Genomic DNA, 15,050 nt, shown 5'->3' with positions numbered 1-15,050 from the left:
AATTGGGGGGGAGAGAAAACAGACTACTTTAAACATCCTGACTTGGGAGCCCATAGATACTCTCTCACTGACTGGTTTATATGACCCTATGTCAGATGACTCTACCTTCAAAGGCTCCGTTTTTTTTAAGTGGAAAATGAAGACTTTAACCAGAGCCCTTCCAGCTCCACAAACCAATGACTCTGAGAATCCTCTTACTGACTGGAGCATCACAGCATTGCTATGGGATTCTGGGTGCTAGGTCTTGTGCCTCATGAACTTGGCAGTGATTTCATGTGTCTCTTCATTAGCATAAGTAGGCAAAAAGTGTAGAATGCAACACGGTTCCAAGTTCAGCTGATCGTGCATTACCAACATCAAAAGAAACTGCCCACTCCATACTTTCTGGGAAAGGCAGAAAATCAGTGTTGCTCTTGCTTTTATGAAGATGTAATGATGTAATGATAATGTAATCCCTTTGGAAAACTGTGCTCTCACAAATACAGTCTCATGCAATCTTTATAACAGCCCTGTGGAGGAAATAGACCAGAAATAACTCATTTCATTTTACAACTGAGTTTACAAACTCATATAGTGTGCGTATTACACACCTATAAGGCAGCACACCAGGTGGTATAGGAGTACAGTCCTTGGCCAGAGAGAGTTACCTGTGAAACTGAGGTACATAGTAATTTGCTACCATAACAGAGTGCCTTTGTGTGATACCTTTGTATGAAACCAGGATAATTCTCGTCTCCCGTCCTCTTGACCTGGACTTTTTTCTTTGGGTCGAATTAAGTCAGGTCAACTCAAACAGAGTAAGTGTCCTAGTTGTTTTTTTTTTTTTCCCCCTACTCTAGCAGGGAGAATGATTTAAAAACTAAGCAGATCCCAACCTTTTTAGCTAATCTTATGGTACAAAACATGGATTTTGTTTTCATGTATGTAAGACATTAAGACAGTGCTTTATTTCCATGCCAAAGCAAGTCACTGGTTGATTTTTAAAACATCCTTTCATACTCGTGTTGCACTTACTGTTGCTTTACATCCTAAGCGCTCATTCAGAGGTGTAGTTCATTTCATGTTGTGGGAGAGCACTGCTTGTTTTCCAGTTGCATCATGGCCTCCCACATGCCTTCTCTGCCATCACAAATGAAGTGCTTTTTCTTTCTGTTCTTTCCTCACAGATCCAGCTTTCCAAAATCGGACCACCCTTTATTATCAAGAGTCAGCCAGTCTCCAAACCCGAGTCTAGAGCATCCACTAGCACCTCCGTCAGTGGGGGGAGGAACACCGGAGCCAGGACCCTTGCAGACATCAAGGCCCGTGCCCAACAAGCTCGGGCCCAACGTGAGGCTGCTGCAGCTGCTGCAGTAGCCGCTGCAGCGAGCATCGTCTCTGGCGCTATGGGGAGCCCAGGAGAGGGTGGAAAGGCAAGAACCCTGGCACACATCAAAGAGCAGACCAAGGCTAAGCTCTTTGCAAAACATCAAGCCCGAGCCCACCTCTTCCAGACTTCTAAAGAGACCCGGTTGCCTTCGCTCAGCTCCAAGGAAGAGCCTCCAAACTTAGAAGTCTCTTCTACCCCTGAAACAAAAATGGAAGGTTCCACCGGGGTCATTATTGTCAATCCAAATTGCAGGTCTCCTAGCAACAAGTCCGCTCACCTCCGGGAGAGCAGCACTGTTTTACAGCAGTCTCTTAACCCCACTCAACTTCCAGAAACTGCCACTGACTTATCTGTACATAGTTCTGATGAAAACATACCTGTGTCCCATTTATCAGAGAAAATTGTTTCATCTACCTCTTCTGAAAATAGCAGTATGCCCATGCTTCTCAATAAAAATCCTGTCCCTGTGTCTGTCTGCAGCGCTGCTATGTCGGGAGCAATTAAGGAACACCCCTTTGTGAGTTCTGTTGACAAATCCTCTGTGCTGATGTCCGTCGACAGTGCAGCCACTACCATTTCTGCTTGTAATATAAGCATGTTAAAAACCATCCAGGGAACTGACACTCCATGCATAGCCATTATACCAAAATGTATTGAAAGCACTCCTATTCCGGCCACTACAGAGGGCGCCAGTATATCCAGCTCCATGGACGATAAGCCACTGCTCATACCAAGCAGCAGTGCCACTAACTTAATCTCCAGTCAGTACACCTCTGTGCCAACTCCCTCCATTGGAAATAATTTGCCAAACCATCTCTCCACTAGCTCTGTCTTGATTCCCCCCACGGGAATGAACAGCAGATTTCCTTCTGAGAAGATAGCCATGCCTGGGAGTGAAGAACAGGCCACCGTATCCATGGGTACCACTGTGAGAGCAGCCCTCAGCTGCAGTGACTCAGTGGCGGTCACCGACGCTCTGGTTGCACGTCCGCCTGTCGCAATGTTTACGGGAAACATGCTCACTGTAAACTCTTACGATAGTCCTCCGAAGCTAAGTGCTGAAAGCTTGGACAAAAATTCAGCGCCTCGAAACAGGGCAGACAGTTCTGGGAAACCTCAGCAGCCACCCGGGGGCTTTGCACCAGCAACCATAAACAGATCCATTCCCTGTAAAGTCATTGTTGACCACAGCACCACGCTGACCTCCAGTTTGTCACTGACTGTTTCCATTGAGAGTGCAGAAACCAGCTTGGACCTCCAGAGCAGGTCTGTGAGGACAGAGGTATCCATCCAGCCCATGGCATGTCCTCAGGTCTCTGTAATTAGCAGGCCTGAGCCAGTGGCAAGTGAAAGTATAGACCACAGTTCGAGTTTCATTGCTGCTTCTGCAGCCAAACAAGACTGTAAAACCCTGCAGGCCCCCTGCACCAGTCTCCGAGAACTGCCCCTTGTTGTTCCAGACAAATTAAACGAGGCGGCTGCTCCTAGTCATAGCTTTGCCGAGCAGACACGGAACCCAACTACTTACAAAAGTGAAGCAGACACAACCTGTAGCAATCAGTATAACCCAGGAAACCGGATCTGCTGGAATGAGGATGCCATGAGGGGCACAGGACAGCCTCTGGTCAGTCACTCTGTTCCAGGTAAACAGAAGGAATATGCAGAGCAGAGCTGTCCGAAGGCCATCAAAACTGAACACGCCAGCTACTCGCACGTGTCAGAGCTGCACCCCAGGAATCTCATAGCAAACGTCGCTCTTCCTGTGAAATCCGAACCTCACGAAGTGGACAAGGGCTTTAGAATGGACACCGAAGACTTCCCTGGCCCTGGGCTGCCTCCGCCAACGGCAGAGGTAGCCGCCACCATACCACAAGCACAGAACCTGGATGCTCCTGCGTCCAGTGCCAGGGAAGAGGCCATTTCCCTGGTTCCAGACACCCTGAAAAGAGTTCCGAGTGCAGGAAGCTCAAGCTGTCGTCTGTCATCCGTGGAGGCTAACAACCCACTGGTGACACAGCTACTGCAGGGCAACCTGCCTTTGGAGAAAGTGTTGCCACAGCCCAGACTGGGTGCCAAGCTCGAAATCAACAGGCTTCCTTTGCCCCTTCAAACTACCTCAGTGGGTAAAACGCCACCAGAGAGGAACATCGTTGAAATGCCTTCCAGCTCTCCAAACCCAGATGGTAAGGGCTACTTGGCAGGGACTCTTGCACCACTACAAATGAGGAAGCGAGAAAACCATCCCAAAAAGAGAGTAGCCAGGACTGTAGGGGAACACACTCACGTTAAATGTGAACCAGGGAAGTTGTTGGTGGATCCAGATGTTAAAGGGGTGCCATGTGTCATAAATTCAGGCATGAGTCAGCTAGGACACGGTCAGCCATTTAAGCAAGAATGGCTGAACAAACACTCGATGCAGAACAGAATCGTTCACAGCCCCGAGGTCAAACAGCAAAAGCGGCTGCTCCCCGCGTGTAGCTTCCAGCAGAACCTATTTCATGTTGACAAAAATGGCGGTTTCCACCCTGATGCTGGTACCTCACACAGACAGCAGTTTTACCAAATGCCCATGGCTGCCAGGGGCCCCATTCCCACTGCAGCTCTCTTACAGGCCTCTTCCAAGCCCGCCGTGGGCTGTAATGCATTTGCCTTCAATAGGCATCTGGAACAAAAGGGATTGGGAGAGGTTAGTCTTCCTTCAGCACCCCACCAGCTAAGGCTAGCCAACATGTTGTCCCCCAATATGCCCATAAAGGAAGGTGATGACGTGGGAGGGGCTGCGCACACCATGCCAAACAAAGCACTAGTGCATCCTCCACTGCCCCCACCTCCTCCACCCCCGCCCCCTCCGCCCTTGGCCTTGCCCCCACCTCCCCCACCACCACCTCCACTACCTCCACCTCTTCCTAATGCAGAAGTCCCGTCTGATCAAAAGCAACCGCCAGTTACCATGGAAACCACTAAGAGACTTAGTTGGCCACAGTCCACGGGCATATGTAGCAATATAAAATCGGAACCTCTTTCTTTTGAGGAAGGTTTAAGCAGCAGCTGTGAACTGGGCATGAAACAAGTTTCCTATGACCAGAATGAAATGAAAGAACAGTTAAAAGCATTTGCGCTAAAAAATGCAGATTTCTCTTCCTATTTGCTTTCTGAGCCACAGAAGCCTTTTCCCCAATTAGCTGCTCAGAAAATGCAGGTGCAGCAACAACAGCAGCTCTGTGGAAATTATCCAACAATACACTTTGGTAGCACGAGCTTCAAAAGGGCAGCGTCTGCAATTGAAAAGTCCATTGGGATTTTGGGAAGTGGCTCTAGTCCTGCCACGGGCCTGCCTGGTCAGAACGCTCAGATGCCTGTTCAGAACTTTGCCGACAGCAGCAACGCGGACGAATTGGAACTGAAATGCTCTTGCCGGCTGAAAGCCATGATTGTGTGCAAAGGCTGTGGGGCCTTCTGCCATGATGACTGCATAGGTCCTTCAAAACTCTGTGTAGCTTGCTTGGTTGTACGATAAGAGCTGAGTGAACGATGCAGTATCCCTTTTTGACATGGAAAAGCCAAACAGCAACTGCAAATTGAATAACGTAGTGACTGACTTACATGCTAATTTATTTTACTTTGTAACAGATAATCTTTTTTCATAGGATTATTATTTTCTTGCATTTTTTTATAATGAGGAGGATGCAAACCAACTGACTGGCTCAACAGCATGTTGAGCATATTTAATTGCCATTCCCAGCTTCAAAAGTTTCTCTCTGTGCATATACAGGTTACTGCCCCATTCCTCCTTCACCCCCTTTGAGCCCAGGTACAGATAGGAAAAGGACAGTTTTTATTGTTTCGTCACCAGAAATGCAGATGTAGAAAAAGGAATGGTAAAAATTAAGGTGGACATGTATTTTTCTGTCAATTAGCTATTACAGCAGGTATTTCTGTACTTGCCGTTACCAGTCATTTTTGGAATGGGGAATCTGATTTAAATGTGTGATTCCTTGTATTTATTCATATCACGAAAGATACATTAAAGAAGGCATGCCATTAATGAAATTCACTGTCTCTGTTCTCTTTTCTCCCTTCTTACTCTCTCTCAGAGACAATGGCAGAAAATAAGTATCTGCCGTGAATTGTACACAGATTTTAGTGAAATGTGTCCTGTGTCTGAAATAGCAGCGTGGGCCTCATACCCAGTAAACTGGATCTAGCCCCTGGACACCTGATAATATAAGATCGGTTGGCCAACATAGAGTCACAGGCCCAGAAAAGTTTGGAGCTTCATGTATGACTTTTAAAACCAAGTATGAAAAAAAAAATCATAAAATTAAAAGCAAATAAAATACTGTATGTGCATGTATAAGTGGTTTGACTATATACATATTAATAATAACTTTCACTCTAATTAAATGAGTAGATATTAAAATTTGAGGGAAAATAATCGTAGCCCTTATTAATGACACAATGTATTCTGGTCTCTACCTCAGTGGAAGTTGGCCACCTCTTTTTACAAGTGTCATTGATGTTCAAAGGGACTTCAGAAGGTTCAAGTGTGACATTTTTCTGAACCATTTTATTTTCTCATGATTCAGTCTAATTGTATTTGACTCTGAAATAACCCTTATTTTTTTTTAATACATTTTTAGGTATTTTATGTTTTGATTCGCCCCCCTCCCCATATCTGGGACCATAAACTGCTTTCAAAAAAGGGATACTGCATCTTATAATTATCTTCAGTGTTTATCCAGTTAAGTCTGAGTGTCAAATACTTGAGCTACATTCCGTAGACGCTGGTCGCCATCCTGCTGGAGAACAGCTGTAGTTCAGGAGGCTCTGTTCCCAAAAGCAAGTTCAAAAGCACATGCACATGTGGGAAGATGAAAGCAAGCAAAAGCCACGCCCATTTAACTTCAGATTCCAGAGCACAAAATGTGGAACACCATTAATCCATTGATTGATTGTGGCTGTAGAGTTTTTTTTTTTTTAAAAAAAAAAACGGGGAAAATCATCTTTATCCAGGGTAAGAATGACAGATGTTTTCACATGGGATCACTCTAATCAATGTAAACCTTTTTGACATTCCCTGAGAACATGTCTTATAAGTTAACCGGAATGTACAGAAGTTACATTCCTGAAGCAAAATATACCTGTAATTATTTTATGAGCAACTATGATATTTTTCCCTCCATATTTATTGTGATGTTGCCAAATTTCTTTTAGGTAATAGGAGACATCATGTTTATTAAAAAATTCCTGATAGTGAAAGATACTTAAGAACAGCAAAAGAAGTCCTGCCCTGTGGCCACGATTAGGTGCTTCAGTACGGTCACTTCTATCATTCATATTAAAATTGACAAAATGAATGAGAAAGTTAGCAATGCACTTAACCAGCCCTTCCCAAGGAATGCAGCATAAGTGCCAGTAGACCTGTAGTTCACTTCACTCCAGGTTACATTTGGATGGTGTCCTTTTGGATGATGTCTTTATGGTCTGCTTGGCTCTGATTTCGTCTTAATTTCCAAGATCATGTTCTTAGCCTCACGGTGGGGCACTCATAATATAGACACTTGTATGCCAACTTCTTCCAAATTCAGTCGCTGCTATACCAGTGTCAGATACTGTCTACACCAGCAAATTGAAAACTACCGCATCAGTAACTGACACACATTGAAAGAAACTCCAGTCTACAAAACCTTTGCACTCTATGTGAGGTACAGTTGAGGCCGATGTGATACTGGGCTCATTGTCAGTTCCATCAGTGTTGAAGACTGCCTGCAAGTTGCTTACTGGGAATAAAGAAAAGTGTCCTTCTGTATGTTTGGAGTTTTCACATCATACGTTTGGAGAATCACTTGTTGATAGTGCATGATTTCTCTCACCCAGGTCCAAAGAGCATAACTTTTTGTGCCCTTACTCTCTTTTTTGACCCAATCCAAATTCCTACTTTTCGAATATGGTTTATATCACTGAGAAAATGAAAACCTTTGGGCTAAAAAAAAAAAAAAAGAAATTGAGAAGTAAAATGTGGGTCAGGTGTTTCATAGGTGTCCATTTAATATATATGTACAAAAGCCAGTATATTTGAATTAGGTGAGTAGGTTCTTAGTTTCTTGATTTCTACATGTGTCTGCCTATGTGCAAATAGAATATGTTATTTACTACATGGTTATTGTGGTATAATGTGCAAATTTCAGTGTGTGCATTATCCTGATTATTGAACACTAGTAGATCTCTATCAGGAATAAACTTGCACCTGAAACATTTTTTTTTTAATCACAAAGGATGTATTTCCCTAAGTAGCACTTTTGGAGCAGGGGAAGGACGAAAACTGCTATTCCCTCATCCCCCTCCTATATGATATGCATATGCCTGAGTTATATAAAGACATTTAGGTCGTTAATGGGCATGTTAATAAGAGCGTTCTGATGCAAATTCATTTTCAAAATGATAATATTTTTTTCCTTCCCCAAAGTGAAAAATGGCAGAAATCTTGGTGAACTGAGCACCATAGTTATATATAATATTTCCCTGCTAAGGTCTAGTTTGAAGAAAAAAAAAAAACTTGAAAAACAAACCTGTGAGGTTGAGCCTGGGTTGCTATAAAGACTGTGGTGGTGTGTGCTTCTGGGATGAGCTGTAGAAGGCGTAGTTGACTTCCGGACCTTGGATATTCTTACTCAGTTCAATATAAACAGAAAAACAAGCCGGTGTCCGTGGTGCTTTATAGTGCAGTCAAGAGTAAAAATACATGTTGTTGCAGCCCCATTCCTTCACAAACACTCGCACAATTTCAAAAGAGGAAGTTGCTGTGGCCTCTGGTTTCCCAGCTTCTCCGTGGTATGAAGTCCCAGGTTTTAGAAGCTGAAGCCAATCTTAGGGGGTGCATCGTCTCTGTGGTGTGGAGGCCCAGCACTGCATAGCTGCCTGGGGGAATGACCCCCGCCGAACACGCAGAGCTCAGACTCACTGTCCATCTGTGTTCCCAGAGAACAATGTGAAGAGTCCTAGAACAGGAACTCATCAGACTGTCAGGGGCCTATGTAGCCAAAACGTCACTGAATAGAAAACTTCTGTTGTCTTCAGTCCTCATGCTTTGTCACTGTAAAGCGAACAAAAAGCATTTTTACTATAATTTAAAGGAGCTGCTTTTTTATAGCACATACTATTTCGCTTTGTACTATATTTGATAGTTGCAGAATAATTTAGACTGTAGAAAAACTCTGTTGTATTTGTACTGTTCATGAATGTTCCAAGGAAAGTGCTTTACTTGGTTGCCATAATTTTCTTGTACTGCTGTATTTTCCCCACTGCTTCATGAAAACCTAATCTAATTCCTATTTTCAGTACATTTTTTTTTAATGTGTGTTTGTGTGAATTTTTTTTTTTTTTTTTTTTTTTTGGTCAGTATTCTGAATGTTTACATCTGTTTGACATTAGCCATTTAATGCCTTTTTTGAAAGGCGGAATTACTCCTACAGTGTAACAGCAAAATGTGAAATCAACCCAAACATAACATGCATGACAAACAGAATTGGGGGCGAAGGCCCTGAACGTACATAGACATTTTATATCAGCATACAGAAAAGTAAAAACCCTCCTTCAGTCCTCTACCAAAGAATATATTATGCCCACAGGAAAAACTCAGAAAGGTGTGTAAAATCCTCAGAAGGGGGAGCAGTTGATTCAGTAAGATTGCTACAATTTAAAACTGTTATGCTTGCTTTGATACCTGACTAAATGTGACTGAGTGCAACAAGCATTTAAAAAAATTTTTAGACAGTGTTTTGTTTAGAATTCAGGGATCATGCATTCTTTAATGGTGCTGTTTGTTTTTTTATTTCTTCTTTTCTACAAAGAAAAAAAGTGTTGCCTACAAAAGTGACTGCTCACGATACCATAAGTTAAATGAAAGGAAATGTTTGTCTCTTCATGTTTCTCTGTTTTTTCCCTTTCTCGGAGTAAAAATTTGGGTTTCAATATTAAAATATTCTGGAGAAAATAAAGAAATTAAACATGAAATACTGTCAGTTTTAATTTTTTAATGAAATGAGGTAGTTGATATACATATGCAAAATGTACTAATGATACATTGAACATTTGATTAAAAAATATAGGGAAAACTGTATCCTGTTAAATTATCTACACTTATTTTCAGTATAGTAAATTGACAATGTGTGGTTATAACTGTTGTTAATACAGTAAAAACTAACACTGAAACCTCTGAAATTAATGGTATTTGCTATGCTCACCATTTAAAACTATATTTGGACCTTCTTGTTTTCATAAAGATGTAAGTTTTTATGCCAAAAAGCATTCAGGTCAAACAAATTGTTACTTCTGGATTTAATTTCATCTTTCAAAATGAGTAGTACATAAAATGATCTTTTAAAAGAATTGTTCTGGTTAATTTTTTTATCCTACATTAAATATTATTGCTAGAGTTATTTGAATAAGATTCTGTGAACCATTAGAACAAAATTGCCTTAGTTCTATTTACATAGGTTAAAGACATCTGCATGTCTTTTCGGTAAGCTGAATCAGAAAACATTAAGCATAATTGGCTGTTAGAAATCTGAGTTCCACTGTTTTCATCTACAGGGAAAATGTTGTCTTTAGCCACCAGATGGCGAAAGAGGATGTTTACTTTTGAAAGGGGGAGACGGTGGGGGGAGAACAAAGCAGGCTCCTTCCTCTTTCCACAACTGAAATGACTTGTGATAGTGAAAGTCCAGCTTACCCAAGGAAGGCAGAGGATGGATATTCCCAGGTTTCATTAAATGATGGCATTTCTTTCTTTGTGCCACTTTTCCCCTACTAACCTATTTACAAAATACTTTTGTAATTCTATTTAGAATTGTAGATTTTTTTCTTTGCATCACATTATTCTTCTAGTCCAGAATCCATCAGATGAAATCAAATACTCCAGCACTCTTTAAGCTGATATTTATTAAAAAATGATCTGAATGCTGTTATGTACTTTAATTCATGTATTATGAGAATACATGAGTATAATTATATAGTCTTTATTTTTTTAAATTCCATTATTTTTAATACATCAATGAGACCTAATCTGAACAAAACTCTGCCTTAGGATTTAAAGTGTTCACTTGTTTCTATCATAACCCTTATCTATGAGCAAGCGACTTTATCTGATAATTTCTCAGTTTTCACATACATGCTTCATTGTATTATTAACTCCTCCAGAGTTAATATTACAAGGACAGAGCGCATATAATTAGTCACCCTGACATGCAAAAATTAAAAGTTGGAAGAATCAAATGTAAGTACGACACTGTCCTCTTCCCTGCAGAAACTCTTATCGAAGTTGCCAATGTAACTAATTACCATACACTCTCACTACTTGGAGAAATATTGCCTGATTTACAAAACAAAAGACTGAATATTTTACCATTTTATTTCAAAAATCAACTTTGTTTTGCAGCTGTATTAAATAATATGGTGACACCTCACTATAAGTAAAGCTGATATTAAAAATATTTAGCAAAACTGTGGGGCCTTAACCAATTCTAACAAATGCTAGACGTATCCACAGTGATGATTTGTGAACATCAGATCAGAGCACGCTGGCTGAATAGCAATCTGTGAATGAAGAGGATGCCTGAGTCTGTGTTTATCAGTGGTTAGGATTTATACTTGGTACACTCACTGCATTTACGGGAAAGTTTGTTTCTAAGGTATTTTTCTTAAGCAAAAAATGCCATTTACATTCTCATTTGTATATATATGTGTGTGTATATACATATATCCACACCCCTACATACACACACACACACACACACACACACACACAAATTTGTTTATTTTAAGCAAACACAATGAAAAGTCCTGGTGTTTCTCCTTTTGGTATTTTTCCAACTAGATCAGTGGATGCTTCTCACATGGACTACTTTAGAAGGTCAAGGACATTTGAAGGTTGTATAAAGACCTTCTCAACTTCCATGGCTTATCACAAAGTATTACTTTTATCCTAAGCTTATAAATGGAAAAATAAATTTCATTTTTGATTCAAGCACTTATCTCTAGTTTCAAATTATGGTTTATTTCAGGAAAACACTGCATTCAGAATCCTTCTTTAATGATGAGAAAACAGCGAATTCAGAGGAGTTCAAGACTGAGGTTCTGTTTTCCTTGATTTGTTTGGCTTTCAGTATCCAGTACTGGAAATGTGATACCATCTTTCAGTTCTAGGAAAATGTGGTTGGCTTCAGTGTCTAGGAAACACAGAAGCTTCACTTGGGTATTCTCTCCCACATAGAAGTTGCAACATTTATGTTTCCACTTATGTATTAATATTTTTAAAATTTTTCTGTGATATATACTTCCCTGGTCAGTCAGTTTAAACCTCAAAGTGAGAAATTAAAAACCTTGAAGTATGAGTGGGGACAGTTCCCTGTGATAGCTTCTAAGTGGAAGCTACAAATATATTTTACATCCCTTCTTTAACAGGTGGATTCAATACAGATTTTTTTAAATTGTTTTTTTAACACTACATGTGTTTTGGTAAAATCTTTACATTAAAGATGAAGAAAGAAAACAAAGCTATGGGAAATTGGTATCTTCAAAAGAAACACTTAACAATTTTAAAAAATTAATCACATTCAGAGTAGGACTCTGAATGATTCATTTATTACCTCTAATGTTCACTAACATAATGCTAATATTCTTGCTAAAGCAGGTTCAGAATATGCACAACAACTTTAAGCCATCAGAAAGACAGTGTGACATTGGTAGCAGTCATTCCCTCCCCTCCTCTTCCTTTCCATGTTTTGATAATGGAATGATTCGATAGTTAAAAATCTTTGCTTGGCAAAAGAGAAATCAAGGATCTCACTCTTTATAATCCCAGTTTTATACTTGTGATTTTTCTCAATAATAAATAATTGCCAAGTCTGTAATTCTATGGATTTTTTTTTTAGGTTCTCTTCATATGAATAAGCTTTTAAGGTTTTAACTATTCACACCAAATATTCCAACTTCCCTGGGCTATTCCAGAAAGGTGGACAGTTTTTATTTTAAAAATAATAATTGATAACATTAATGAAATACTGTATACCAAGGGCTACAAAGTATTTTATGAATTTTAATTATATTTATTCTTACAAAAACTCTGTAAGGTAGGCACTGTTACTATATCTGTGTAATAAACAAGGAAAATGAGGCTTTACAGAGCTTAAAGAATACTCAGCTAAGATCTGGGCTATAAAGGTTTTTGCAGAGACCATAGCCCATCTCTTGGAATAAAACCTAATTGCTGCTACACAGATTCTGGTAGATGCTGGGGATTTTGAGAAAAAATGAGCATATCCCAAACCTTGAAGAAACATATAGACTAGTGCAAAAGACAAAATAATTTTAGTGTGACAAAAGTATAGCCACGACATGTGCAAGGTACAGCAGAGAAGGAAGCAACCAAGTGTTTGAAGCCATTTAGGGTTGCTACCAGCAGGAAATGGCTCAAGAGAAGCATTGGGTCCCATACCTGATGTGGTCTAAAGACAGCCTCAGGGAATGGGGAGTAGATTATTCCCTGTGAGTTCCTTGGATCAGGGCTTATTAATAAAGACAATGATCTCTTCAAGGTGTTAGATACTTTACATAGTTCAGAACTCTGTCACCAAGCCCTTCTTTCATGAATTTGGAAATATATTTAGATGTTGTTAACAATCGATTCTGTTTGGGGCTGGGAGTGTATCTCAGTGGTTGAGTGCTGCTTGCCTAGAATGTGGAAGGCATTGACAAGATCCCTAGTACTGCCAAGTAATAATAATTGATTTTGCAAAAGTTAACATACTAAAGTGATGTTTGTGATTCCTGATGTCCTTGGTGGTCATGCACTTTTTAATACTTTTTAAAATCAATGTAATACATATTCCTATATTAAGAATCAAAAAAATATGACAGAGACTACCTCAAAAGGTTGGCAGTGCTCCAAAACAAATAACAATGTGGGATGTTAACACTTTTTAAAGAAGCAAATGTTAACTTCTGACTATTCATATTATTCAATAGAGTTAAATCAGAATACCAAGAGCTAGTCTTGCACTTGCAAGTTATGAGTTTGGATAAAAGTCAGGGAACTTACTAATGTCTTGTCCAGTTCTTTTGAGAAATAAAAGCTTCCCATCCTGCTGATGATCGCAGATGGGAATGGGAAGCATTTCGGTCATTGGGGGACAGGAATATAACCACCAGATAATACTGAAAATACAGTGCCAAAAACAAACATGATCTGTATCAATACTTTTCCAAGGAAGTCTTCCCTGTATGAGTTAATCCTACTGCTCCCTTAATTCTGCATTGGGAACTGGGAACAAGTGGTGGCTGAAACTACACAGAGAAGCCTGGTCTCTAGAACAGGGTGGCCTGTCTGGTGCTATATGTCAAGCAAGGCTCTGAGAATGTGGCTCTGGGTTATTCACACTCCTGCTCACCAAGTGAGTCACCAACTTCCCCCAAAAGACAAAACCATCTTACGTGTAAATATTTCTCTTAGAGCCATCTGGAAACCTAATATTTTCAGCATTTTGACAAGTACATATTTGAAGATATTGTGAAACGAAGAAATTTATTTTGGAGATTACATTCAGTGAGAAATTACATTTTCCCATCTCCAGCAATATATTCTTTAAGTTTCTTTCTACTTTAGGAGAATGTGTCATCTCAGTGACTACAAGGACAGTTTACTCCCTGACCCTCAGTACTTGTAAGGGGATTTTAAGGATGAAGGCACTTTGCATGCAGCATTCAATGAGCCAAAATCCATCTGATACTCAATGAACAAACCTTTTTTTTTTTTTTTTGATCATCACCTCTACGCTAAGCGCTCTATTATATGGAATACCAAATTTTACTGATGACTTGATTCTTCAAGAAAAATGAAGCTATCAAACATTTTTTTTTTAGTGGGTTGTAAAACCAGCATCGTATCATGGCACATCTTCATAAGATGAAGGATTTCTCAGAAAATGCCATTCAAATGTGTCTTTCCAGGACATAACAATTTCCCAGAACAGCTTGGATGGGTGGGGAAGGGAGGGGGGCAGATAATTGAAGGATGAAAGTTTTAAAAAGATGTCTCCTTTGAAATTCTAATTTAATTTCCAAACTACTTTATCCAGGTTCAATGTAGAAGTAGCAATATAGAATAAGGAAAAAATAAAAAAAAATTTTTGCATCTTCTATTGGAGGAACTTTTCTCATTTAAAATAGAAAAAAGAAAGAAAAACTCCTGTGTAGGGAGAATGGTTTATCATCAAATTTGGCTCATCTGGAAAAAAAACAGCACAGATGGTCTGCTTGCTTCAGGATTGTGGTTTTGTGCCATGCATGATTCACCAAGAAGGTAAATCTGCATCTGCTCATTTCATTTTGTGTTCACTATTGTAGTAATAGGTAGCAACGTGCATTAATACTCTTTTGTCACTAGAGCCTAAGCAAGAAAATGAATATTACCTTCTAGCTAAAAGAATTTTTTTTTTTAAATTTTTCATTCAAATCGAGAGGAGGCTAAAAATAAAAAACAAGCAAAAAAAAAAAAAGATTTAATATCAAGCTCCTTGATCCATTTTGAGTTAACTTTTGTGCACGGCGAGAGATAGGGATTCAGATTCATTTTGGTGCAAATGGATTTCCAGTTTTCCCAGCACCATTTGTTGAAGATGCTATC

General features: G+C 39.8%; 1 protein-coding gene across 1 annotated transcript in view; it reads left to right on the top strand.

Moving 5' to 3' along the window:
- The window catches only part of Asxl3 (ASXL transcriptional regulator 3), a 101,473-nt gene extending 96,587 nt beyond the window's left edge, over positions 1-4,886 (top strand). Inside the window, exon 10 of the mRNA XM_077792402.1 lies at positions 1,167-4,886. Coding sequence (XP_077648528.1) covers positions 1,167-4,886 — 3,720 coding nt within the window. The remainder of the gene's footprint in view (positions 1-1,166) is intronic.
- The last annotated feature ends 10,164 nt before the right edge of the window (positions 4,887-15,050 follow it).

Source organism: Urocitellus parryii, chromosome 13 (genome assembly GCF_045843805.1).
Source record: "Urocitellus parryii isolate mUroPar1 chromosome 13, mUroPar1.hap1, whole genome shotgun sequence".
NCBI classification, from domain to species: domain Eukaryota; kingdom Metazoa; phylum Chordata; class Mammalia; order Rodentia; family Sciuridae; genus Urocitellus; species Urocitellus parryii.
The sequence above is the reverse complement of the archived record's forward strand: the minus strand, read 5'-3'. Positions and strand labels throughout refer to the sequence as shown.